This window comes from Anopheles gambiae, chromosome 3 (assembly GCF_943734735.2).
Source record: "Anopheles gambiae chromosome 3, idAnoGambNW_F1_1, whole genome shotgun sequence".
Lineage (NCBI taxonomy): Eukaryota > Metazoa > Arthropoda > Insecta > Diptera > Culicidae > Anopheles > Anopheles gambiae.
Genome location: NC_064602.1, coordinates 13,776,897 through 13,803,724, shown reverse-complemented (window position 1 = coordinate 13,803,724; position 26,828 = coordinate 13,776,897). Strand labels below are relative to the sequence as shown.

At 43.0% G+C, this 26,828-nt stretch overlaps 2 protein-coding genes across 18 annotated transcripts in view; one reads left to right on the top strand and one right to left on the bottom strand.

Annotated features, from left to right (window-relative positions):
- LOC1275495 (dual 3',5'-cyclic-AMP and -GMP phosphodiesterase 11) overlaps positions 1-26,828 on the top strand; it is a 93,487-nt gene that overhangs the window by 7,510 nt on the left and 59,149 nt on the right. For 4 of the 17 annotated variants that reach the window (XM_061660518.1, XM_061660517.1, XM_061660530.1 and 1 more), the window contains exons 1-3: positions 13,724-15,052; positions 15,151-15,270; positions 20,650-20,730. In XM_061660518.1, coding sequence (XP_061516502.1) covers positions 15,046-15,052; positions 15,151-15,270; positions 20,650-20,730 — 208 coding nt within the window. In that variant the 5' untranslated portion in view covers positions 13,724-15,045. Of the gene's footprint in view, positions 1-2,269; positions 2,437-13,720; positions 15,053-15,150; positions 15,271-20,649; positions 20,731-23,602; positions 23,727-25,609; positions 25,964-25,996; positions 26,265-26,828 lie in introns of those variants that run through there. The other 13 variants (XM_061660527.1, XM_061660532.1, XM_061660525.1 and 10 more) reach the window with 10 other exon arrangements.
- LOC1275497 (uncharacterized) lies at positions 20,760-21,841 on the bottom strand. Its single transcript, XM_314745.5, has 3 exons — positions 21,681-21,841; positions 21,413-21,607; positions 20,760-21,343 (listed from the first exon to the last, which is right to left on the bottom strand). Exons 1-3 carry the CDS (start codon positions 21,760-21,762, stop codon positions 21,000-21,002), a joined length of 621 nt encoding a protein of 206 aa, XP_314745.3. The 5' UTR covers positions 21,763-21,841; the 3' UTR covers positions 20,760-20,999.

Genomic DNA, 26,828 nt, shown 5'->3' with positions numbered 1-26,828 from the left:
AATAATAAGTGCGGGGATTATTCTTTCGATTTTGGGCCAGCTACGTTTAGTTGACCTTTTTTGCCTTCTCCACCCAAAAATGGTCAAAATGTTACCCTTAGCCCATTGGGGACTAGAGAGCAAAAATCCCCCTGAGAAGGATACTTAGTCAACGTGTCCGCTTTGGGGAATGTCCGCAGGGTAGGTAGTAGCCCGAAAACAGAGAGCGAAAGCGATTCGATGTAAATTGGCTACAGCTACATGTTTTTAATCTTCATTAGTCCTTTCGGCTAGTGGGCGCCTTTGAAGCTCCTTCTCTCTCTCTCTCGTGATGTTGTTGGTGTTATTGTGTTTTGCAAATCAGAACACAATTGGCTGTCGGTACGGGAAAAGATTATAAACGCTGAAATAAAGCTGGAATTTGCACGACAACAAAAGAAGCTTTTCCTGGTATGAGAGTGGCAATAAAGGAGGGATGAAGTAATTTGATTTCTTGTTATCATTTTTACATAAATAATTGAGATTTCATATTGAATGAAGAAACTTATTTTTTATTAAAGGTAATCCGTAGCAATTATTCCACAGATTGTTCAACCTGAATAAATAGGAAACGTTAATCCATAAATATTAATCTATGCGAACCAAACGAGAGCCGCCTCAGTGTATGGGAAGTCCGCCTTGGCATGCTGAATCACAAACGGATGTTACAATTTTAATAAGAAATAGCAAACAGGAAAAGCTTTATTTGATTTGTAAAGAAACTCGTTACAATTTCTATTATTTATAGCATTTTACGTATAAATCAATTATAAATTATTAACAAATTCTGTTTCTATTTTCCGTTCTAGTTTGAGTTCTAATTTGAAACTATTCAGACAATAATTTGAAACTCTCACATGTTTTATACGGTTATTTGGTATTGGTTTTTGTTAATTCTACTTTGTATCTTTATTAGTGTTATTTATAGATTACCTTTTTTGATTTTTATATGTGGAATTGCCTTTGCTTGAAACTTGCATGCCTTATTGTATCTTTTTTTTGTACTATTTGAAATTATTATTGCCCAACTCAATCACTAAGTTCCTGTCAGTAGCACTCATCAAAAACTTCGAAGAAATATAATATGTATGTATCTGGTTTATGCTTGGTCGATTAGATGAGAATGTGCACTATGCACTATCTTCGTTAAACTCTTTATGTAATCTTTTCGATTTCCACATATCCCTGTCAGTTTTCCGTGTAAGATACTCTCTAAATTCCTCTTCTCTTTTGTGATCACGATACGCACAATGCTCTTGGTTAGGTAATACGTTAGATTCATGTAGAATAGATTAATAGTAAGAAAAATATGTGCAATCCTTAAGGCAGACATAAATAAAATATTTTAATTCAATTAAAAATCCATTTCAAATAAACAACCTTACATCCAAATAAACGTCGTCACAACTTGCGTACCAATAAAAATAATAAATAATGTGAAATTAATCTAATAAAATGACAAAATGAAAATAATATAATTATACTTTATTAATACCTTTTAATAATTAATAAAGTAAAATTGAGTATCAGTTGTGAAAACATTTGACTTTCAGGGGTAAAATATACAATAGAATTAGAGAATAGTTTTGTAATTTTTGAAGGTTTCAAAACAAATATTCAGCAATATGGAATTTAGAATTGTAATAGGAATTGACAGTAGTAGCTATGTTTTTTTGCCCAGTTATTCCGCTGCAAGGGCCCACACTCTGTCCGTTAATACAAGGTTAATAAATATCAAAATTTTATGGAACGGATGGGTCAATGAGTGAAAGCGCCTTTTTAGACCAGAAACGGTCTCATTGCCACCGTTTCCACATTACAAGGGCTAACCAGTTGTATCCAAGATGCAATGGAATATATTTAACCCTGTAGTCTTAATAGTTACTAGTTACTATAATAGTCTTAATAGTTACTAGTTACTATAATAGTCTTATAGTAACCCCTAAGAAGCTGTTGAAAAGGTAATTGATTGGTAATTCACGGAAGTTACTTGGTCAGAAAAGAGTAATGGATAAACAGAAACAAATTTTACGCAAAAATGTACGCATATTTAATCAGTTCCTCCCTCAAACCAAATTAATTCCAACAAATGTCGAACAAATTTTCGAATGAAACGATGGAACATGTAACAATCATGTATTTCTCTCATAAAATTTTTCATCATAACTTGCAGCAATAAATCACATCAGAATTTCTCCAACGTTTTTAATATCACCCTATTCATGCCAATCTTTCTTACTTATTTTTACAGAATAACATCAGCCCAAAAAAGGCAGCACCGTTTCGCAAGCAGTAGCAGCAGAACAGCGACCCAGCCAGCCTGGTGTTTCCAGCACGCCAGCACGAGTTTGCGGTTATCATCATCTGGCTGGACGCGTAGTGCGTTCGCCCTCCCCGGTTGATTGATTTATTTGCGAGGTAATAATGATTGTTTACTGACGCTCCTGGTGAGTCTCGAGTCACCATTTCTATGGTTCCTTTTTTCTGCGTTCTGGCGAAGACCGGCGCTCTATTGCTTTTATCTGCCCAGTGAGTGGGTGTGAACGGGTCCAGCACATCGTTTCATTAATTTAATTGAACGCAGCACACTAACAGAGTCACAGCCCTGCGTGTCTGTCGGTAGAGCGAAAGAAAGTAAAGTAAAGAAGAACGCAACGGCTAATTGTTCCCTTGATTCGCGCTCAATGAAAGTGTCCTGACAGAGTGCAGGCTGCAAGCAATTCAACAATCAACAAACGTGGTCGTCACATCATCAAAATGCATTGCGCGTGCAAAAAAACTGACCCTAGCAGCGTTTGCGTTTGTGGGGTTTTGATCAGCCAAAAAAAAAGACGTCAAGAGTAATTAAATTTACACGTGCCACCATCATCAACACCAAGTTCGCTCGTGTACGGAGCAATTTCTCGACTCGAGCCGTTGAGCCGTGGGTCAGTCCGTTGCTGTGTTTTATTGCATTGTCGCCCATCAAAGGCGAGCGAGTTCGAACGGGAAACCAACGGGCATGTCCGGCATCCATCCTTTTGCTGTCAACTAACGGGCGTCAACCGGGCTCCATCTGCAACCTTCCATCTGTAGGAGACCACGAACAGGGGGAACGATCCTTTAGCTGCGCATTTTTGTTAGTTAAAGCTCGCCCTAAAAACAATGGAACTGGCATTTGGATTTTATGGCGAACGTTTTGCTGTTGACACTGTTGGTCGGGCTAATACCTCAGCTGTGGACCGCTCCAGCATTTTTCTCTCTCCCCTTATCCCCTTATACCCAAAATGCGCATCGCATCGCAGTGAAACTGTTTGGATCAGTCGTAATAGTCGCGAACTAGTTTTCCTTTTCCAGCGCTCCCCTTTCTCCACGCCTGGAAAGCATGTGGAAGACGTGCTTTTGATTGACGTCACGACTGCGCATCTTTTCCATTTGTTCACCCACATTGGCGGAGGGGATGAATTTTTGGGGAAGGCAAGAGGCGGCATCCACCAGATGCGGTTGGACGCAACGGCACCGAGTTTACGCGGCTGTTCGTTCGCAGCTTAACCGCCCTTCCTGTTCGCGCGGTTTTCTTCACCCGCTTTACTGAAATGATAGGTCAATAGCAATTATTTTCCATGATACACAGGCAGCACACACACACTCCTCCAAGCAATGGAGCAATGTTTATATTTACCTCGCGATCGTGGCGTTGGATGATTCAATTACTTCGATAAGATTCGGTCGGTTCCCCATGGGCGTGTAATCGAGAACCGCAATATGGGAAAGTAACTGGAATGGCGTATGGAGTCCCCCCTCGGGGGGGTGGAAAACAAAGAAAGATACTTCTAATGGTCCCCAACACACACACACACACACACACACACACACACACACACACAGCCAAATTCACCATTCACCTTCATTTATTGCTCATCAAAATGCTCGAATTTCTTCTAGCATGTGCGTGATCTTTCGCTCTTCCGTTTTTTTTTTTTCGCGGAAAAAGGATTTACTACCAGGACAAACGGATATTTATAGACACGTGGGCACGATTCGCTCACCTCATTAGCTTGACTTTTGCCCGGCGCTATCGGGCAGCTATCGTGTTACCAGCTGCGCCCGCGTGAAAGTGGATCATTATTTTTATTTTCCTCTCCATTGCGGGGCGCAAATTCCTTCGCTTTGTGGGTGCTTTTGGGTAATAACAATGGTTTTGCGAGGCATTTAAACTGTCCCAAGCGTGTATGTTGCGTAATGCCTGCGCGTGTGTGATCATCAGTAGACTCTCATAATACTAATTCCAAGCGCATCAAATCGGTCAATGTCGAGGAAAATAATAATGGGGCGCTGGTGGGTACTCAGGACATAAAATTCATTAACACCCGTCACGCTGGGTACACACATGCACCGGAACCGGAGGAAACATATTAATCCAAAACTCTTCCCCATCATTGCCTTGACTGACTTTTTGGGTCGTAGGAGTATCCAGAGGATGGGGATGAGGGGGTGCGGTACCCGATTGCTTATTGCTTTCGACAATAGGAAGGAAAATTCCTTCGGCTTTTGTCATTGCCGTCGATATCTTTGTCGATGTGTCACGTCCTTGAAGCGTATCCGTGATGACGAGCTGACACACACTCTGTACACTCCGTCTGCCTCTCTATCTCTGTCTCTTTTTGCTTCTCTTGCTCTCTGACCGTTGTCTAATGCCACACAATCACATCCTTTTGTGTTGAGAGCTCCAAGAAAACCGGACCACAGGATGAAACTTGCTTTCACAATCCTTCCACACACACAAGCTCTCGTCAAACAGCGCGTTTTACGTCCCTGTCTCCTTGTCTCCAGAATAGGGAAGGGAGGGGGATACATTATTTTTAGCCCGCCGGGGACATTATCCCTTCTTCCCGCGGCCCACACAATCACGGCGATGACGACGACGGCGAAGACATTTGATTGATACGCCGAGGCGCTCCGTAAGGCAGGATAATTCTGTTACGCTTCCCGGCTGTCCTGAGCTGTCGCTTGTCCCATGCCTGAAGGATGTGTTTGTGGACTCGACAAAATGTCGAGAAAGGAAATTTTTGTTCGCTTCCTTTCTTTCCTTCTACTATGCGGCACAATGCTTTGCACATCGCTGACATTCTCCATAAACATGCACTCGTTATGCAGAACAGACGCGTGTGCGTGTGGGAGTTGAATGATGCATTTTTATTGAGTGTGGGTACACACTGATGGGCTGCGTACTTGTGACAAGTGCGCACTACGGCGTTAGAAGAGCGTAATGGGAGAGTTTTAGCTAAGTGCAGAAATGGCACCTACCGAGTTTAGTTCCGTGTTTAATGGTTGCGGTTTCTCCAAGTGTCGCATTAAAAGAAACAGTTGAACACATTATTTTCGCATTTTCTTGTTTATATCGCTACAACCATGTACATTTATGACAACTAATGCACACAGCACATATGAAAACGAAGAAATTACATTTCACGAGAAGCCATATCTGTCCAAGAACGGTTGTCAGAATTTATGTTAAAGTTTGTCTCACACCGAGACACATTTCTTGGAACCCTTTATTTCCAAAGGACTTCTAACTAATTTTTAACATTTTTAAAGCGAATGTTTTATTCCGACAATAGATTTGAACTCAGAAAATAAGGGCTAGCAGGTCCTTGCACTGTTTGATTACTGATCAAATTTAAAAAATGATTTGAAAACAGCGAAATATCAAGTTTGTCTTGAAGCATTTCCGATACATAACAGAGAAATAGAATTATTTTTTTAAATAGCTATAGTGCATCATTTGTGCCTAGAACTCATCGCATCTCTCCTAGGCGATTTGTTTTGTATTTAATGGCAGCTTCTGCATATGTTGTTTTTTATCATTAAAAAGAATCATTGGCCTTTTATCATTCGTTTACGAAGTTTTGCCTTTTGATTAAAATATAGGAACGAATATGTGATGGGTGTAGTAATGGATAGAGTAAGTACAAGAGGATCGACTCCGATCCGACTCCAAAAATTTCGGAACTAATTCCGGAAGGTAGATCCGACCTCCAATAGACAATGGAGGAGCTGCTATAATGACGAGCTATACGAGATGTACGGTGACCCCACTGTCGTGCAGCGTATCAAGCTCGCCAGGCTCCGGTGGACTAGCCATGTTGTACGCATCGAAACGGACGACCCAGCCCGTAAAGTCTTTTAAGGCCGTCCACAAGGACAGAGGAGGCAAGGTAGGCCCAAACTGAGGTGGCAAAATGGCGTGAAGGCGTCCGCCATTAAGGCCGGGATAACGGACTGGCAGACGAAGGCGCGAGACCGTGAGCGCCAGATAAGTAAGTAAGTAAGATCCGACCTCCATTATCCAGAGCCGTCTGGAGTCGTCCGGAGTTGAAGCCGTAAAGAGTCGGAGTCATCCGGAGTTGGAGTCGGCCGAAATCAGAGTCAAAATCGTTGTGTTAGAGCCGGAGACGGCCAGTATAAAATCCATATTGCTTTAAAGGAATAGTTCCGGAATTCATCTGTCTTTGGCACGATTTGACAGAAAAATCCGCTTCGCTAATGTAATAGTGATTTCGATTTTTCCGGAGTCGGCATCGCATTACCAATAATCGGAGTCGGATCGGAGTCTCATGGGAGCACTCCATAGGCACATCAGTAGTTCGGTGCATCATACCAACGAAACCAAATAGATCAATTGCTCTACTATTCCAAGGATGATATGAATTTCCTCATTTGTTCAAGGTGGTATATTTTACCCTTATTCTCTATTGTAAGAAGTAGATTCCCAGAAGAATTCGTCTGATCATGTGTGATCTTTGTAATGGAAGACTTTCAAGGTATAATTATCGACTGGTAACATAGATGGCGAACTGTGCATGATTAGGAGCATAACGAACATTTCTAGTACAACCATGTACATGATGGATCCAACAACGTATGCTTTCAACAGTTTAGTCGCAACACTTTTTACCCATTTTCTCTATTGTAAGAAGTACATTCCCAGAAGAATTCGTCTGATCATGTGTAAACTTTGTTATGGGAGACTTTCAAGGTAAAATGATCTACTACTAACATAGAATGACGATGAAAACAGGACTTAAAATGCAGTGGACTATTATGACGGACAATTGATTCAAACCGATAGGGTCATTAAAAGTCCAAATATCCACAGCTCATAAAATTAGGCTCCACACAACTGCACCACACAAATACACCATTGTTCTCAGCCAATGACACTTTACAGAAGGTCAAACAAATTGTCCTCGAGCAGGAAAGGAATGTTAATGCGTTGGAACATCCTTCAGCACTTCAAATGTTCAACCACCGCCACTGCTCACGCTGATATGAAACATTGCTCAATAATCCTTCCATTTCCTTCGGCACAGCACACCATTCCATTGATTTTGCCAATTTTAAATCGCTCGGAAGAAAAAGAAGAAAAAAAAACACCGCCGAAAGCTTTTAAATCAAAATAATAAAACTCACGTCACGGCGACAACTGCGTGTTGCTTTTTTTGCCTTCCGTTTACCTTCGCACGCAGCTTCGATACGCACCTTCATTGGGACACAAACGCCAATTCGTGGGGGAGGGATTGTACCATTGTGTCGGAGCTCGATGGGGTTTGGCGTTGAGTGAACTGAGATTTTTTTTTTAAGTGTTTATACGCCACTCACGTCCAGACGCGCTCGGTTCTTCCTTCCTCGGCGCATCAAACCAACCCAAAGCCTTGACGGGACGGTGTGGCCGCACCCAACCAACGTCTTCGGGCTGAATTAAACATGAATGTGCGCCGCGCGCGACCAAGATGCGCGACTGTGCGGTCGCGGGCGGAGCGTCAGCATTGCCAAATGATATGAAAAGTCATTCGTTCTTATCGCGCTTTTCTTTTTGGCTTATTACTTTTCGTCTCCGTTTTTCCACTCCTTACGGGTACGGTGGTGATGCTAGCAGCAGTTAGCATGGTGTCACAATTACCATCCGAAGACTGGTGCGCGCGACCGTGGCGGCGATGCAATCAATTGGAAAAAACGGTTGATTCCTTCCCCTCCCCAACGTACCTTCACGCTGTCAATGTCAACGCGTGGCCGCCGGTGGCAAAGAGCAGCCTTGCGAAAGGTGTTAGAGGACGCATTTCTATCACCCGGGCGGGTCGTACCTGTGCCGTATCTAAATTGCTTCATTTGATGTGCTTCAAATAGTATTTAAATTTCAGTGCGCAGGTGTATCGCGTATACTGTAAGGTGCACCGTTTTGGGGTGCCTTTTCTTGCAGCAGTTTTTGACGTCCTTTTGTTGCCATTCAGATAGATAAGCGTGGAATTTTAATAATAAATTTTCATTGCTCTAACACCACCTCCGTCCGGTCCAGTCTTTATCTTCTTTTATTTTTAGTCGTTAAACTTTGATTAATACTTTAAAATGGCATTGTCTTGCGCTTTTGAATTGTTCAGGCACCATTTAAAACCGAATCAAAAGGCACAGACATAGTCGCACGTGGACGATAGTTTCCAGTTTCTTGCGGCAAACAATAAAAAAAAACTCTACAAGCGAGAAAACTTGCAGCAAAAAAAAGCATCGTTTCCATTGGAAGAAAAACAGTGCACACGTGCAGTGGGGCTATTTTCAATGCTCATTGCACACAGTCACTTCCCTGCTTCCCGCTGTACACTTTTGATTTCTGCGTAAAACTGCGCCATCACTAGTTTGCCCCTTTATGCGAACAAAATGAACAGTGTTGAAGCCTTTCTCTCTCTCTCTCTGTTTCCAACATCATCTGAGCTGTCCAGCAAATCGAGATCCTTTTTTCCGAAAGGTAATCACCAGGAACGAGAACGTCGGTAGGAAGTGGATGGGTCCTGGAAGGGAAGTGAGCGAGGTGAAGAAATAGATAACAAACTGCGAATGGCGACGACCGGGGACCGGGATCAAGGATTAGGTTTCGTGTTTCAATTTCACCACCAAACCCCACCGAGAGACCAACCGAAAGGGAACGAGTGAGAGCTTGAAACCTGATGCTTTAAGGGGGTAAGGGAGCTAATGGAAGCATTCACAGCTACGGCCATGCATATAAGGAGACTCGGGATAAAAGAAGATACAAAAATACAACCGTCCAGTTCGGTCACACTCACACACACACATACAGGGGTTGTAATCTAACCGGAAGCGATAGCCTCTTCAACAGTGCACTCACGTCTCACGTTTGCTTTTTTCGCCCCAGCGCCCCTGCCTGGTGGTGACTTCTGGGGCGATGTCTCCTTCCGGCTGACCAGCACGTCCAAGCCGATTCCACCCGTTGTCTATTTCAAGCTTGCTACCTCGCCTCCCTATCGATGGTGTTGCACTTTGTAATCGTTTGGTTTCCGTTTTACCCTTCCCTTCCCATCTCCGGCGGTAGCACAGTGCAGATCCTGCTCTCCAAAATCCCTGGCTGGTGGTTCTGAACTTTGTCCTACTCTGGTGCAAGGTGCGCCCGCTATCAGTATTCAAATGTGATGCGAACAAGTGCATGCGGTGGGAGCCAAAGGAGCCATACCAGCAGGCAGCAGAGAGCACACTGAACCTACGCGAAAGGGACGCGTTTGATTATAAAAGCACTTGCAGACGTTATTAAACAAATTGCATACAGTTGCTGCTGCTACTGCTGTGTGCCCAGGACACAGCAGCACCGTTCACAGGACACTTTATTTGCATTTGCAGGTAGAGGGGTTTGGTATTGCTTTGTGACCCGTTTACAGAGCTACAATCACAGAAAAAAGGGGAAACACTTGCACTCACCCTCTTTAAAATCCGTTTTGTGTTAATAAAAGCTCGGAAAACTCTGTTATGTTTCTTTTACCTGTTTCTCCAGCATCATTTAATCACCTTCCTGTAGCATTGCAATGTTGCATTCCCGCCTAATTTTACCTGCGCTTTCACCCACAACCCACATTGCGCACAACAGCAACATTAAACGACGGCCGCGGCCCTTTAATACCAAGGCCTCGGCTAACGACGACGTAGTATCGCTTTCATTTCATTTCCTGCGCCATCCTGTCGGCCAGCAATCTGTCCTAATGTTCTTTTAATTGCTTTTGGTTTTGCTTTGGCCGCTCCGCTTTAGCTGTGTCGTGACACTGGTAAGCGAGCGGGCGGGCGGGCGCCTGCAAATCCTTCGGCGAAAGGAGGAAAACAACATCAACAACAGCACACCCGGAGCTTTAATGGCTACGATTTCCTGGGAAAATAGATAAGTGGAAAGAGAAAATGCGTTGCGATTATACCGCAAGTTTTATCGAAAGCTTCCCCGGAGGACACGCTGGCATGGGAGCGTCGTCGTGGGCGGTACAGTTTGTACGTGCTTTTATAGCGAAAAGCGTTTCACTTTGGAGCGCGCGCGCGCGCGCTCGCTCGCTTGTTGACAGGTGCTGACATCTCGATGCAAAATTGCGAAACACGTTGCGCCGGAGCGATTCTGGCGGGAATGCGGGAAGGTTTCAGTTATTTTTGAATATTTGAATTTATTTAACAATGCAACGCAATAAATCAGAGCTGCATTGCTACCTCTTTCGGTTATTAAAACTGTTTCAACAAAAAATGTTCCTTTTTGTTTTAATTGGTACACGATAGATGAGCGATATAATTAAAAATATTCAAATAAAAATCAAACTGAAAGCCCGATCCGGCTAACCAACTGATATGACCCATTTTCAATAGCTAATAATACCCCGCAAAAGGTTGCATCTTTTTAACAAAAAAAGTACGTAAAATATCAAATGTCATGAAAAGTTGCAAAATATTTTTTTATTCCAGTATTCCGAACATTTAACTATTATGGTTTTAAATGATATTAAAGTCCATAGACCCCGTATAGTCTTGAGACGTAAAATAAAGTTGATTTATTGTTTAAGTTTATAAAACATACATAAAAAATACTCGAAGTAAAAACTCGGTGCAACATATTTCTGTATTCGACATAAAAATATACAAAATATAGAAACATAAAAATTAACTTTTATCAATTGTCCACTATAAAATTGATAAAAAATTTATTTATTATCTTTGTGCACATTTGAAACAGATTATTTTATGCAATAAAAAATATTTTTGTCACATCTAGGAGTAACTTATTTTGCAAATGATCGGATGTAACTTAAAGTAGAATATTTTAAGTTCAATTCACTTAATTCATTTAAATTAAGAATTAGCATACGACAGGTATTCGATTTTACTGTGATTAAGTTTTCATTCGTTATGCTAGGAAAGATTTGTTTGTTTCAGGAATGGATAGGAACAATATAGACACATAATAAACTACAGATGATAAGGGAAGCTTTCAAAATTGTGTCATTATGTACCTGTGCTGTTGTCGTTGAGTACCAGAGCGACAAATTTACTAGTCCTAATGCATGCTGTTTTGTCATTGCAATCATAAACTTAGGATTTCCATCCTTAAGTCTTTATCTTTTGGATTGGTACTCATCCACAATAACCTTATCATTTGGTTTTAAACTGAGCGATTGCTAGGTTGTGATTTCTCACTTCAAAGAATCGGCGAAGAAGTGTCGTAGACCGTGCACTTGCCAATTTTTGGGAACAGTCGCATACATCGACACCGTCTCCGTTACACTCTCTCGTCACAAACCACACACCTTATCAACGCGATAAGTTGTTCGTCATGTCGCAAAGAAGACAAGCGGAACCCATTTGCGATCGAAATCGATTTCTTATCAAGCCTGCGCACCGCACCAGTTTTGGGGACTCTGCGCTATGCTGACAGTGTAACTGCTCCATGTGGTCGCGATATGAGCCCAACAAATGTGTAGCTGTGTGTGGCCACGGATCTGGAAAACGGCGCAGATAAGCGGTCATAAGCAACCTGCCCCAAAACGATCTGGCGTGCGCGTGGAGGCAGACAAACGGTGTGTAAATTGTATCTAATTTGTGAACGCCGATGGCGCACTAGTAGTGGGACGATCTCACACATTTGCTGCAGTGTGCGCTGTATCGCGAGTGGGTGGTTTGTTTTTCCGTCCGTGTGCCGGTCGATTGGAGATCCCAGAGGGGAAACCGGAATGTGTGAGTGCAGTGTTGTGGTTATCCAAATGAAGTCATCAAATCAAACAACGAGCTTCATCATTCCCGTCTGATATAGATAAGCTGGTGGTTATTCCAAAGGCCCACGTTGGCTTGTAAAGTAGCAATTTAAATTTGTTAATCGATTCGTTGCTAAACAGGAATGTCAAACTCGGTTGAAAAAAATTGTTCCTTTCAGATTATTGCGCATGCTCTTTATTATTCAATACACTGTAAAATAATAAATCGCAGTTAAATAATCATTGTACAGAAAATATCAATGTTACCTATTCCCTCACTAATCATCACACCATTTAAAAGGCTCATTCACAGTTCAGAATACTCTTGTCAGAACAGACTTACGGATTGATTTTGATAGTTTTTATTCACAAAGACGGTTTCAGCCGTATTAATTATTGATTTTGATCTAACGATTATAAAAATTATTTTCTCCCCAATTCTTTTATCTTTTTCCCCTCTCTTAATTAGTTTAATCTTTAAAAACGAAATCTAAATAATTATTGGATTTGGATATGAAGTATTGCAAATTTAAGTGGGTTTTGCTGGTGAAGAAAAATTCAAATCGAAGTAAAATCTCTCGAAGATGCAGTCTCTTCAACATGCATTGTTTCTTTAAAATGAATATTTTGACAGCTCCACAGTATGCTTGCAAAACTTCCCCTAGTCGATTGCAACGCTCCCCAATAGGATTGCAAACTTCCACAGCTTGCTTGCAATATTACCCTACCGATTTGAAACATTCCCTTTAAGTGATTGAACTATTCCCTTATATGATTCGAAACCTTGTAAGTTCATTTATCAAATCGGTACAATTTCCTCCAACAATTGTCAAATGCAATATATATTGCATTTTGCAAATTAATTGCAAAAGATATTTGACACGAATTTTATTACATAAGTTATTCAATGTAAAAGAGTCTCAAATTTCAAGAAAACTAACTATTTATCAACCATATTTCGAATTAAAACTTGATATTCCACATACGCGAAAATCCGAGTTACGCAAATGTCTTCGAAACGTATTATTCGTGTAGCTCGGGAAAAGATTGTACATCATTTACATCATGAAAATTTAAAGCAAATACTGGTGCAATTATTTTAAAAAAAAATCCAAACGATTTCAATAAAACCGTAACCATAAAAACTGTAGTACGAACCCTGTAAGCTAAACCATGCGTAGAGCGAACCCAAAGTTGATCGTGTTTGCCAGCCCTGAGCCAAGAGGGAACGTGTGTTGGTGAAAGATGCACTCCCGATCGTACTTGTGTACGTGTATGGGTGGCTGTGTGTGGTTGTGTGTGTTGAAAATGAATTTGTGCAGCTGACCGCGGTGATTCCTCTTCACCAGGCGCTTGCGCATAACGTATCTAATGCAACTAATTTAACATTGCATATTTTTAAATAAACTATTTTTTTTTTCTTGCAATTCGACCAAAAGCATCCCCTTTCCCCTTTCGAAACAACAAACGAAAAGAAAATCCCCTTTTTCACTTCCTCCGCGCGGCCCGACCGCAACACACTGCTCTTGGCAAAGAAAACAAAAACAACACACAAGCGGCAACGCACACTCGCACACCGCCTGACAGCGCTCCCGGCGCTGTGGGTGTGTCTGGATGTGTGCGTGAGCACAGTAGGCCGCGTTGGATCGCGCACCTTTTGACAGTTCCCGCACTCGCTCAGTCGCTCGTGCCGTCGGTGTTGTGTGCCCGTGTCTGTCCGTGCCCGCTGGCTCCGCTCCTGGTCGTGTAGTGGTTTGTTGTGTACGAATTGTTTTGCTGGATATTGTTTTCTTTTACTTCAATCTCGTGTCACTACTCTATTGCACTGCAAAAAAACATCGCACACAGAAGCTGTGCGTGATTGTGTTGTGCTCCGTACCTTTGCTGTAGTGTGTGTGTGTGAGTAAGTGTGTTGAATGTTTTGATTCGTGTTGCGTTGCAGCAGCCGCAGCAGCAGTGGCCAAAACTTTGCACAACACTGCACAACAATCACTACCGAAAACTACCCCTACAAAGACGACGGGGGGTTGACAGGAAGTTGTTGGGCAGTGCGGGTATTCGGTCCGATCCGAAAGTGGTGAAATGAAGCAGACGGCAAGCAGCTCAATGCGATCGTGCGTGCGTGCGTGCATGAAGTATGTGAAGAGTGTGAGCAGATAGCTAAGAATACGCTCAGCAAAAATTCCATTCCAACTCAATCAAGCAACAAAAACAAATCAGCTCGCTCTCTCGCTCTCACTCTCGCAACGCGCCGTACAGCAAAGTAGGCTACGGGAAGTGGATTCGTTCGTTCGTGCGTGCGTGCGTGCGTGCCCGCGTGTTAAAGTCGTGTCGATCGTGTTCGCCTGATGTAGGGGAAAGAATTCCCCTCCCCCTCACCCACCCCACACGCTAATCGTACTGTGGTGATCATCCTCCACACGGTCCCCCTCACTCCCCATTCAGCGAAAGTGCACTGAAAATAAGAATAACAACCCTTCTGCGATTCTCCCCCTAGTCGGAACGAGTCCCCCTGCTAGCAACTGTAACATGGTTGTGTCCCCCCGGTTGTTCGTTCGTTCGGATTTGTCGTCACAGTGCACATTGAAGCAAGAAAGTGAAAATACGAACGATTAGCAGCAGCAGCAGCAGCAGCAGAAGTACAGCTCAAGAAGAACGACGCAAAGCAGTCTTTCTCAAGGCAGCTTTACGGTGGAAACTATCACTTTTCCCCGTAACAAAATACACCCTCCGCCCGTGCTGTCTGGGCCAGCATCCACAACCGAACAGTGACGCAAACCCAGCGCGTGTGTGTGTGTGTGACGTTAATCGGGGTGCGTCTGTGTATCTTTTTAATCTTACCCTCGGTCGCATATTTTTTGCCTACATTTTGACATCATCTCCTCGTGGTGCGGTGCCTTTTCGGCCGTCTCCCTCGTTGGCCTTCCGGTTATCTAATTTCTTCCGAAAAGAAAAACAAAAACGAAACCCAACGGACACAGGCGCCCGTATGACATGTAAGTCTGTGTGTGTGTGGGAGCGGAGGGGGTGGAAGGAATTGTTGTCTTTTTTTCTTACTTTGCCTCATTTTCTAACGCCCAATTATTTATTTTAGCTGTCTGCATGTTGCAAATCTTCATCGTCGCGGTTCGGCTTCCTCTTTACTGCTTATGTAATTATACCCGAACCTGTGTCGCAACATCACTGCTCTCCACCAGGCGCCCAAACGGAGATGGTAAAGCACTGGCCCCTCCCGACCTCGCAAACGATGGGAGGACAGTCCGCAGTGCCGCCGGCAGTCCTCAATTGGCACTCGCCAATCAATTGTTTCGATCGATCGGCACACTAAATGGCCGCGGGATCTCTTCCTCGTCCTTCGCTCGGTGTATTGACGCCACCGGGCGGTTTTGCGGGCGCAATTCTCGCGAACCCGTACCCGGCAACCCAAATCGATTGGCATTAATTTGCCCCGGAATGGAACGGCGTACCGGTGGAAGTTTCAAACCCGAGTGGGAGGGGGGATGGGTGCGCGTAGAATCTTCGAACACGATCGGGCTGGGGCGAGGGGCCTGATCGGTTTTATATTGCAACCATTACCACCGCCCCACCGACCGATTGCCTTTTGGGTGTCGCGGTTAAAGCGCGCGCGCGCACGCCTGCTCGCGCTTGTTTTGTTATTCAGGTCACTCGGGCCCCGTTCAATCTGTCCGCTTTATTGGTCGGTTTGGGCCGAAGAGGTTGGAATTGATGTGCCTCGGGCCACCTCAGTGCTTGTTTTGGGGTCTTCCTTTTTTTTTTTTTGCAAGCGCGCGCGAGTTCACAAATCGGAATTTGCAAAAGTAACGCGCGTCGCAGGATCCGAGGCGTTTGTGTGTGTGATCGTATCGTAGGTACTCTTCGCTTCCCTTGCCGGTGTTCGCTGCAAGAGACTGTATGCACGCACGCGGAATGATGTTCATCGATTTCAATTCCCGCCCGATGGTGGCCGACGCCCCCGGGGTGGCCCAACACCGCCATTGCGATGATCGGATGACGGACAGCACCACACGTTGCGCGGCGTTGATTGTATCGTTCTTCATGGAAGGAATCGTAAATCGTATCTTGATCGTCACCGGGTGGCACTGGCACTGTTTTGGGACTAAGAGAGGACCCTCGTGGGTGGCAAATCTGGGGAGACCCTCACACCATCTAGGTGGTCGCACAAAAGGAATTAATTGTGCTTTATTCGTTGTTTTATTTAATTTGCTTTACCTGGAATGGTGTTTTGCATAATCGTTGCGTGTAATCAATATATTTAAATATTTTAAAACAAGTAACAATAGCTACGAACTTGATTTTACCTATGAACTGGTCTGCTATTCTTATTTACTTCTTGCTTTTGACAGAATATGGGTAAACATGTGACTTTAAATCTTAATATCTTGTAACAGATGGGGCATACTATCATGAAATTTTGCAAAAAGATAAACAAAATGATTAATAGCTTTGTAATGTATGCTGTTTTTGCATTTTTTTGTTTTTTCCTCTTATATCGAACAATTCGTTGATACCAGATATTAGATTAGCATTTTATTAGCAGATATTAGTTAAAATATTATCTAAAAGTAGATAATATTTGTTTACATACGTGAACAAGATACGTTGTTTACATGTTTGCTTTTCAACGAAGCAACCTGGTGAAAACTAATTTATATACAACTTTAAACTGTTGTTTTTCCGATTCAATGATCAACACAAAGAAAAACAATGAAAATACAACAAGAAAGTAACCAACATTGCATTAAAAATAATTATATTCATCAACTTTTAGTGTGTTTTTGTTCAGTAACACTTCCATATGGGCCATGGCTATCATATATGATAGCCATAAAAAAATGTAAACAAAAAGTGCTTGGTACACTTGGGACACGTGGGACACTTTACAGGGTTTTATTGGTCGAGTTCTCATGATTTTTTGGTGCGTTTCCACTATTTTTTTATCGTAACCCATAGATTTTTGGTTCGTTCCCATACATTATTGGTATCGTCCAATCGGATATCAATACAAATAAAAAAAATTCTGTGAAACGGTAAAAAAATCGTGGGAACGCACCAAAAAAAAATATGGGCACCAACCAAAAATTGAGGGGAACCAACCAATAAATCGTGGAAAACCCTTTATTGATTCCTTCTTACGTGAAATGAACTTAATGTAATGGGAATTGGACTATATAGAACCCTTGTTGGACAAATCCAATTTCCAATTAGCCTGTCCAAAAAGGGTGCAATTGAGTTCAATTTCCAACATATGAAGCTCACTTTCCAACAAGAAAGTGTCAAGGAAGTGTCCTACAACCATGAGAACCCCTGGAAAACCCTATATCTATGCTATACTAAGATCTATGCTATATTAAGCCGGTCTCATGGTACAGTCGTCAACTCGTACGATTTAACAACATGCCCGTCATGGGTTCAAGCCCCGAATCGACCGTGCCGCCATGCGTAGGCCTGACTATCCTGCTATGGGGGGGGAATCAATTAGTCACTGAAAGCCAAGCCCACAAGTGGGTACAGGCAGGCCTTGACCGACATCGGTTGTTGAGCCAAAAGAAGAAAAAAAGATGTTCTACTAAAGCTATGTAGAATTTATTGTCTTACACTGTTTTCCAACTCAATTTTCAATGTGAACAGCATTATTCAAAACTTGCAAGATATTTTTCAACAGCTGTCATTGTATGTGACCTCTTGTGTTAGCAAAAAAAAAAACCTCTTGCGATTGTTGAATAACGCCGTTCTCGTTAGAGACTGACCCGGAAAACGGTGTATTTCAAAGCCACCAGTCGCTTAAAAGGGGAGTAGGAAGTATTCTTTACTTGTAGCAAATGTTTGAGGAATGTGTTCTCAAGGTGATCAAGCCTGAGTTGATTAGGCAAACTAATTCAAACGATTTTGCTCTCATCTTTTTTAAATGTGCCTCTTCATTAGTACAAGTTTTTAACCCAACCCGCATACCGTTGCTTAGAAAACTTCCCTGTTGCGCACACACACTAATTTATTTGATTACAATGCTTTCTGTGGTGGCATTCGACGCATTTATGATATGGGGTAATAAATTATATGCACATATCATTATACTGCCCCAATCTAAACCTCTGTACCTGTGGGGAATCAAAGATTGACAAAGCTTATACGCCGGCCAACCATCGCCAGGCTTGCTGCAAACCGTTTGCTAAATGTTTAAACCTACAGTGTAGCCTTGTTGCTACAACCTCTGGGGCTGGGTTTTTCCCGAATTTCGCCCCAACCGGTTGTAATGATCACGAATGGCGGATAATAAATTGATAGAACTCAATGGCATATGGCCGTCTGCGTTGCTTTCACAATGTTTGATCGCTCCTCTTAATATTCATATCGCGTTATGAATTATTATGTTCACCGCCAAAAGTTACCCAGTCGTGTGTGAGTGTGTGTTTGTACGCTTTTTAACCATGCGTGTTGTGTAATGGGAAAATTATTAAAAAACGTCTTATATGTTACCGTGTCGCTGGAATTTAATCCTTTGAATCGTATCATTTTGCTAATTCGAGACGGTTGAAATGTGTTGTGGAAATTTGGCTTGTATAACATTGAGATTTTTGTCACTTTTTAGTAAAAAAAAAAGCAATTTCGCTCTAAAAATAACACAAAGCTTGTAGCTTACAATTAAAACTATTTTTTTATTCGTATATTTAATTATATTCTTGACAACGGCAAACACATAACCGCCCCAAAAGAGTCCATATTCATCGCTCAAAACCATACAGTATCGACGGGTTTTATTATCGATAATGTTGCCCATGCTGGCTTTGGGCCACGCAGAAATCGATCATAAAAATTGCCGAAGGCCGCGAGAGTAGGAGAAGGGTCGTTGACAATGGTAACGGTTTTGCCGGCAGTGGCCTCACCCGCCACGATCGGCGAAAGCGTTGTGCGCAGTTCGAAAACGGTTCGCTTAGCCTCCTGGGCGTCTCGTTCCTAACAGTTCGATGCCTCATCCCTTGACCTAGTTGGAGTTTTTCGGGGTTCCATTCCTTGCACCGCGATTGGAAGGCGCCCATTCGTTGCCTTCGAAGCGCCCGGCGCAAACCTTCGCCCGTAAAGCGTGATTTGTTTTTACTCAAGGTCGAAGATATCGACATGATAGGGCGTACATGGGGTTTTTGTTTTGCATGTTTCACTAATGAACGAATTCCTTTCCCAGCAAGGCGGGTAACATTCTTTTTGACTGATAAACATTAAGCGATATTTACTGCAACTGTTCCAACTGTTGCTCGTTTCAAAAACGTTGAAAAAGGTAAAGTCGATCAGTCATTTCTCGTTTGTTCGTGTGGCGTTACCTATTTTGCATCTAAATTGTACCATCCCGCAGTTTGCAGTTGTTAAAAATCTAAATAATTGATCGCAAATAATTTGTTCCCACGCTCTATTGTGTGTTTCGAGCGGCTTCGAGCTCCACTTACAGGTCTGATCTTAAACTGAAATGTGGTTCGTTATTTAAAAAAAAGGCAAATCTAAATGCAAAGCTTCTTCGTTCTGTCTGGTACCCTTTTGCTGCCCTTTGCGCCCGCCCTGACTGACTGGCTCATAAATAAAAGAAATCGCATTCGTCACTCAATTAAACATCGACCGTGATCACGCCACGATCACGTGTTGCTTGTTGGAATTTTTAGACACAGATTTGTACTACCTACCTGCTCAGGGAAATAACAATCGTGCAGGGTGAAGTTCAGGCTTCTTTGCCTCGATACTACTCTCCCTTTGAAATGTGTAAATGTGCAGCAATTTTCACCAGCTGTCCCCGGAACAATCCTGCCCGGGTAAGACAAATCGCCATCTCTAAGCCGAGCCCAACCATCTACGTCAGTGGGTGAGGGACCCAATATGGATGACGCTTGTTGACAAGTTGTTGCCCGGTAATTGTCGGGCCTGTCACAGAACCGAAGCAGATCTTTGCGCGGCAAAACAACAACAAAACCGGTACCACCACATCCGATCGCGATGGTTGTGGAAAATTGGTCCGGGCTCTCCCCCATGGGAGGTAGCTGTTACTGCTGCTGCTACTTGTCAATTAGCTGGCGCTATGCGATTAATCGACTTCCAATGTGTCGTCGTACGGCGCCTCGCACGATCAATCACGCCCGTTGGGGGAATATGTGTGAACCACTATATCGTCGTCGTCAGCTTGCACGGAACAGGTTTCCGGACAGGCCGTAGTACCGATGGACTGATCGCGCAGAGCCGCAGTCGCATGCACCGGGTGATGAATGGTTGGATGTGTTTGTGTTTTTTTCCTTCCTTCCTCCGCTGGCTGGATTTGCCTGGCCACCGTCTGTGACTAATTTCCACGAGTTTCTAATTGGACGTATCGCATGCGCACCAGGCACCGACGGTGGTGGAATTCGCATTAGTGATCTATTAATCATATACATAGGGATGGCCCAGACTGGAGACAGTTGCCGCCAGGCCCCAAAAGGGATAAAAACTGGGTGTGGTGTTATTTCGGTACATCACGCACGCTTTTAACACCTGGCAGATGTGATGAGTTGCGGCGTTAATTAATTCTTCTTTTTTTTGCCCTTTGTTTTTCACTTTGCAGGAATCTTCCGAAAGATAGTCACACTGGCCACCCCGGGTGATACGGTACCGCCCGTTCTGTGGCGTTCCAGACGAAAAGCCGGTAAGTGTTTGATGTAGTAAACTTGCGGGTTTTTCTATGTTTGCTTTGGGATTAGATTTATTTTGGGTGTTTATTTTCCTTCCGATGTGTTGTAGATCTTTGCTTTTATCGTGTTTGTTTGTGATGCTATAATGTTGTACAAATAGTGCATGGGCTTTCCCTAAATTCGTCTGACGAATGTCTATATGTATTCTACAACACACAGGTCGAATCCTATCAATTGACACAAGGTCGAATTCTATCAAATTTCACATTAGCTCCATTTCACATTAGACAACCGTACCGTTGGATGGTAGAGATTTGAGGAATCGGTTCCTTTCCAGCAGTGGACAATCGTAGAACGCGATGACATCCACCTCCCAGCGGGTGAACGTCATAAACTTTACCGGTATCTTTGAACTGTCGGCAAACGTCAGGAACGGTTGCACCTGTCCATCCATGGTGACTTGCACTACGCCGTTCTGGAACACTTCCAACACTACTACCGTTGGATGGGACCGGGAAAGAATGTGTGGTGTTTGTTCTTCACCGAGCAGCGCGTTCTTAGGTTCGTTCGCTGCCGTACGAGTCTGCCGTCTTCCAGCGCTCCACGTGTTACCTAATCCTCCGAGCACTGCGAGCGGAATAAACATTCAACTCAGGAAAAAAGCACTCTTCAACTGTTCGGAATTAGTGATCTTACCTATCTCTATCACGTCGTTGTCGTACGGGTAGAGCGTTGCACCGAATCGCGTGTGGGCGCTCTGCCCAACAAACCCAAGCCGGAAGTACATGGAGTTCTTGGTGTAGCCAACGTTACGCAAATCCGCTACCGAAAAGTACTCGTTTGGGCCATTGTATCCTGCCATATTTTCAAACTGCTTGCAGCCTCTTATCGCTAGCGGGAAATAAGAGGATGGGAAGAAGTAAAATGAGCTCTAGCCATTGCGATCCTTATCCATTTCACGTACCGTCGAAAGAGTTTTGGAAAAATGTATCACTTTGGCACAAGCTTGCTGCCACAAGGCTCGCCCAAACTAGCAACGATTTCATTTTGCAGCTGGTGTTGTACAAAGTGTTTCACACTTTCAAGCTCACTACTGAATGGCCTTTAGTGTGGGGACTGTTGTTATATAGACCAAGCTTCAAAACAGCTTTGCCCCCCAAGTGGGGCATTATTCTATTTGCTGATAAGCGGCAAAAGATTTCAACTGTTCCAAGAACTATCTCAAGATCTACCTGCTTGTTCCCATTGTTGTCATCAAATCTAATCGCAGAGGTTGTCTTGAAAAATCTAACCGAGCGTTTAGACATACCGTGACTATTTCACATCCGCTTGTCAAAGTCATTTCACGCCGTCATGTATATGTTCGGCTGGCTGTAGAAAAGAAAGTAAGAGAGATAATTTCTTTCCATGAGCATCTTTTAAAAGGAAATTATTGAAAATTGCTAGCAAAACTAAATCTTCGACCGTGCGAGCTATCATCCAACAGTTATCCGGATTTTTGGCAATTTCGAAAGAAGACATACGGGTAGGCACGTTTTTAAGGTCTACCTTTGATTTATATCAATTCCTCTTCAGTTTTCGAACAAAATTGCATCATGTTGGTCCAGAAAAAAAACAGAACTGGGCTTTCTTTTTGATGCTTAGATCATTATCTAATAGAGGTGTCAAATTGTGTTTGCTGACTCATGGGATACTATTATTGAAAGAGCAATTAACGTTTCGCTTAACTACATCCATGAAGAATACACATTTTTGTCAATTTTTGAATGCAAACGTTGTTACAATTTCAAGATATTATTGACATCAGGAGCTAGCAATGATGCTCTTGCAAAATTCATTTAAATATTTTACTATTTCACTTTTATCGATACAAAACAGTATAGTGTGAAGAGAACATTATGTACTGCACTAATTCAATTTTGGACGCCCACTAAGGCAATTTACAAAGTTTTCAGAGTTCAATTAGACCACAAGTTTGAAAGTTCTGACAAGAGTTTACTTAAAAAATAGAAAGAATTCCAATTAAACTCTACAGGCATTCATCGTAGTTTCAAATAAAAAACTACAAAAAAAACGGAATGGCGAGTATTAACCTACTCTTCAGAGATTTCTTTAAAAAAATCATAATGTACTAGTACTTTTCTGGAAAAGCTAGGTGACACGCATGATTATGGAATTCGTAAAGCTAATCACTACTGAATGAATAATGTTTTGCTGCTTGAATTTGTTTATTCAAAATTAATGGCCGATAAAGTCACACAACCGTAACTCGGCACCAGTGCGTCTCGGTTTCGGAAAGGTAAACAAAAAATCACCCGAAAACCATGCGCAACTATACTTGGTTCTCAGGCGCTCCCTTCCTCAATGAGCCAGACACCGATAATGCGCAATTTTTCAGACAGTGGCGTACGCAGGGTACACAATAAGCGGCGCAAGCGATAACTGACCTTTTCCCCCATCGTCGTATGATGCAACTTCAGCGGCTTTCTGTGTATTTCGCCGCGGTTCAGTACTCGTAAACCGCGACTGGTGGTAACTGTAACGATAGAAATTTTTGCCAAGTGAATGCGCGTCCGGGTCGGGCCTTGGCATTGGAGTTGGAGTTGCTGGGCGGCTGGTCTGCGAGACGGGGAAAGAAAGGAACGATTCGTCATCAGTTTGCAATGCGCAGTATGCGATTTATGTGTGAGATTTGAAGCTCCCAGCACTCGAATGGTTTACCGTTACGCGCGCGCGCGATCGTATTGAATCGTTTCCTTATGCTGTCCTATCCTTTTTGTTTTTGCTGACTGTGTCGTTTGCTGTACGGGCACGGTTGATTGAACTGTCTAGCAATGTTTTAATTGCAATTTTTGTACTTTTTTCTTCAATTGTGTATTTGTTTTATTGACCTCTCAAACAATATCATGTCGAATGATTAATGTCATCATTTTCTTCTTTGATTATTTGCAGGTAAGTTGGAGCAATGGGTACAAGGACAATGTACAGAATGTCGTATTCAAATCTGACTGTGAGTAACCTCCACCTCTGCATGCTCTGGGTATTTTAAATTCTTTGCTAAAGCATAATTTTCTATCAGTTGCTAATACTCATCCTCTGTTTATTTCACCATCAAGCATTACTTATTGTTTGCAAACAAATAATTCTATTGAGCGCGTTCGGAACACTATTTTTAATTTTCTATGCTGCCAATGGATAACTTTGGTCCTTTCGTATATTTTCCGCCGCCGTTTGTTAGTGTGATGGAGTCGCCTAGTACTATGAGTTTTTAGCGGTACCATGAGCAATTTTTTAGCATTGACTAGCTGATTGACCGATTTTGTTAAAGAAACCGATGTTCCAGCAGCATGCGTTGCAATTACTCTTATACTTCTACTTACATTGTTTATTTAACGCCATTACCTTATTACTCCGGGGCGGTCCAGTGGTACAGTCGTCAACTCGAACGACTCAATAACATGCCCGTCATGGGTTCAAGCCTAAAATGGACCGTCCTCCCGTAGCAAGGGATTGACTATCTGGCTGCGTGGTAATGTGAATAAAGTCTCGAAAGACTTTGTTTAGGCCGGCAGTCCGCGTAGGACGTTACGCCAAATAGGAGAAGAAGAACCTTATTACTTACTCCACGATGTTACACTATAGTAAAAAAAAGCTGGATGTAGTAGATTAAAATCTCTAAACATCCAAGAGGATGCCGCTATCCGCCCGCCTATCAATACCAACCCGGAATGTATTAAAATAGGTCTCGTAAACCCCTGTATAAGGTCGCTATGAACCCTCAGGTTACGATTCTAGATTAAAAAGGCGAATGATATCAACAGATTCAATGCCTCTTCAAAAATCATCATATATTATCAACATTATAAATCATAATTTGAGAATAGAAAAAAGTCAGTTTTTCATGTTAAATACTGAAAATTCTAAATAATATCGTTTTGCTTCAAATATAGAAATTAACTAAAAAATGTCATCACATTGCTCTCACTAAATTAGTTGTCATCTATATGCACCTTGAATTCAATCATATTTAATATGACATTGTTTTTATAGTAAATCGACCTCATCTGCTATCTTTAAAAATGTGGCGCAAAACTATCACAAAACCGCAGGGAAGTTAGATAGAGCACTGGTACAAATGTTTACAGTAAACTTTGCGTTGTAAACCATTATATGAATAGTTTGCCCAATTAATTACTAGTTTTATTATTGTTGATAGTGTTTGAAGGAATAGTATTTTTTTCTTTTTTTGAAATCATTTATTGAATAGAAAAAAAATGGTTTACAAGTGACACAAACCAATTATAAGCCAAGTTTCTGATAACTTCTATTGATATCGATGCGACAACCTCTTTCAATTTATAATAAACCCATTCATTTCCCTTCCCAAAACAATATCTTTAAGCATAATCACATTATCTCTTGCAATTCTTATGTCTTGTTTTATGAACTTTTGCGTCTATCGTTTATTATGCATCGCTCGTTTGTTGTTCACGGTCCACAATATCTTGATATCGCCTTTAGTAAATTCGTGGTACAAGATCGAATTGAACATTGCACGCAATTCGCTCTGCCCATGCACACCACGACGTTGGGTGGCATCATATGCTCACCCGCGAGAGCGAGAGTCGCGAAAGGCACACACGAACCGACCAGGCCAGCCGGCCGAGAGCCGAGAGACAAACGGTCTCGGGATGATGTTTTTGTTACGAACGCGGCCAGAAGGGCGAATCCGTTGTGCCAAGGCGCAACCCCCGGGGGAGGTGTGGGATATAGGAGAGGGGGTGCCACACGAGCGAATGTTGTTGGGGTCTCCTTTGCTCGCTCGCGCTCCCTTTTCGTCGGGCGCACTATGGGATTCGCTGCTTGGCGATCGTTTGCTGTTGCTTACAGTGCCGGCCGCCGGAGTTCTCCGACAGGCATCCGACACACATTCCACCCGACGGTCGAGTTCGAACCGCCGGACGGGTCGGACGTGTGCTCTTGGTTTGCTTACAGCTTGCGGACGAGCGACAGTGAGTGTCTCGTCGTCTGAGCCACTGTGTGCGGGAGAAAATCCGTTTTGACATAAACTCGTCAGCAGAGGACGGACGGACGGAAACAGCGTTACTCTGGTAGTTACACACCGATCAAAGCCAGCGCGCGTGGTTCTATTTTTGATTCCACGCTTCTTCGTTTTTTTTTTGTTTTTGTGTGTCTTCATCTGTAAACCCGGTGTGCGTTTTGCAGAATTATTTGGTGATTTTCGAGGTTTGAATATGAGCAAAGGTCGCGTCGCGTCGGTCAGTTAGAGTTGAGTAGAACTATCGTCGTAGTGCCCCCGCGATCCCAGTGGAGTACTTGCACCCAGTTGTGTCGGCGGATATGTACTCACGCACGTGTGTGTGTGCACGGTGCGAAAGTGATAAATAATATTGGCCCGCGCAAAGGGCGCGAGCGAGCGCACGCGGGCGGAAAGGAAGCGCAAAATGAATAGTTTATTAAGTTATGCACTGCGGAGGGAAGGGAAAGGGCCAAGTGCTACTGCCGGGATTGGCACACACAGTAGTGAGTAAGCAAAGTGTACTTAAGCGAATGAGTGTGTGTGTGTGTGTATTTCTGTGTGAAGTGGCTGTGTTGGTGCGAACGGCGAAACGGTGCAGCAAGTCAGTCAGGCTCTGTTCATGCATTCAAATGCACTTAAGTGCATCAAGTGTGGCGAGAGTGTGTTGTTTTTGAAGAAGAAGAAAAAAATTATCGAAAAATGAGCAGAGAAAGTGTAACCAGAACCGTAAAACGAAAGATGACACGCAGCCACACATTGCTGCACATTGCACGCACATTGCAGTAAAGAAAAAATAGTAACACTTCTTGCAAGTGGCACAAAGTTCGTGTTCCGGCGTTGGTTTGGGTGCGGTGCGGTGCACATCCCTTGCAGTGGTGTGTTGGAGGCTGGAGAAAAGGGCGAGAGTGGGAAAATGGGAAAATAAGGCAAACGAAATCGTCTTGCGGCGGCGGTGGGGCCTTGTGCGTTTGCCGAACCGGCGGCGGCGTGCACACTGTTGTTTTGTTTACTTTTTACCCTTCGTCTTCAAGAAGCGCACACGTTGTCGCATCGCGGCTCTGGCAGCTTGCT

Coding starts and splice junctions, on each gene's coding strand:
- LOC1275497 (XM_314745.5), bottom strand. CDS start 21,762: ATGAAATCGTTGCTAGTTTGGGCGAGCCTTGTGGCAGCAAGCTTGTGC. Junction 21,608..21,680: donor TTTCCAAAACTCTTTCGACG/GTACGTGAAATG, acceptor ATTTCCCGCTAG/CGATAAGAGGCTGCAAGCAG. Junction 21,344..21,412: donor CAACGACGTGATAGAGATAG/GTAAGATCACTA, acceptor TTCCGCTCGCAG/TGCTCGGAGGATTAGGTAAC.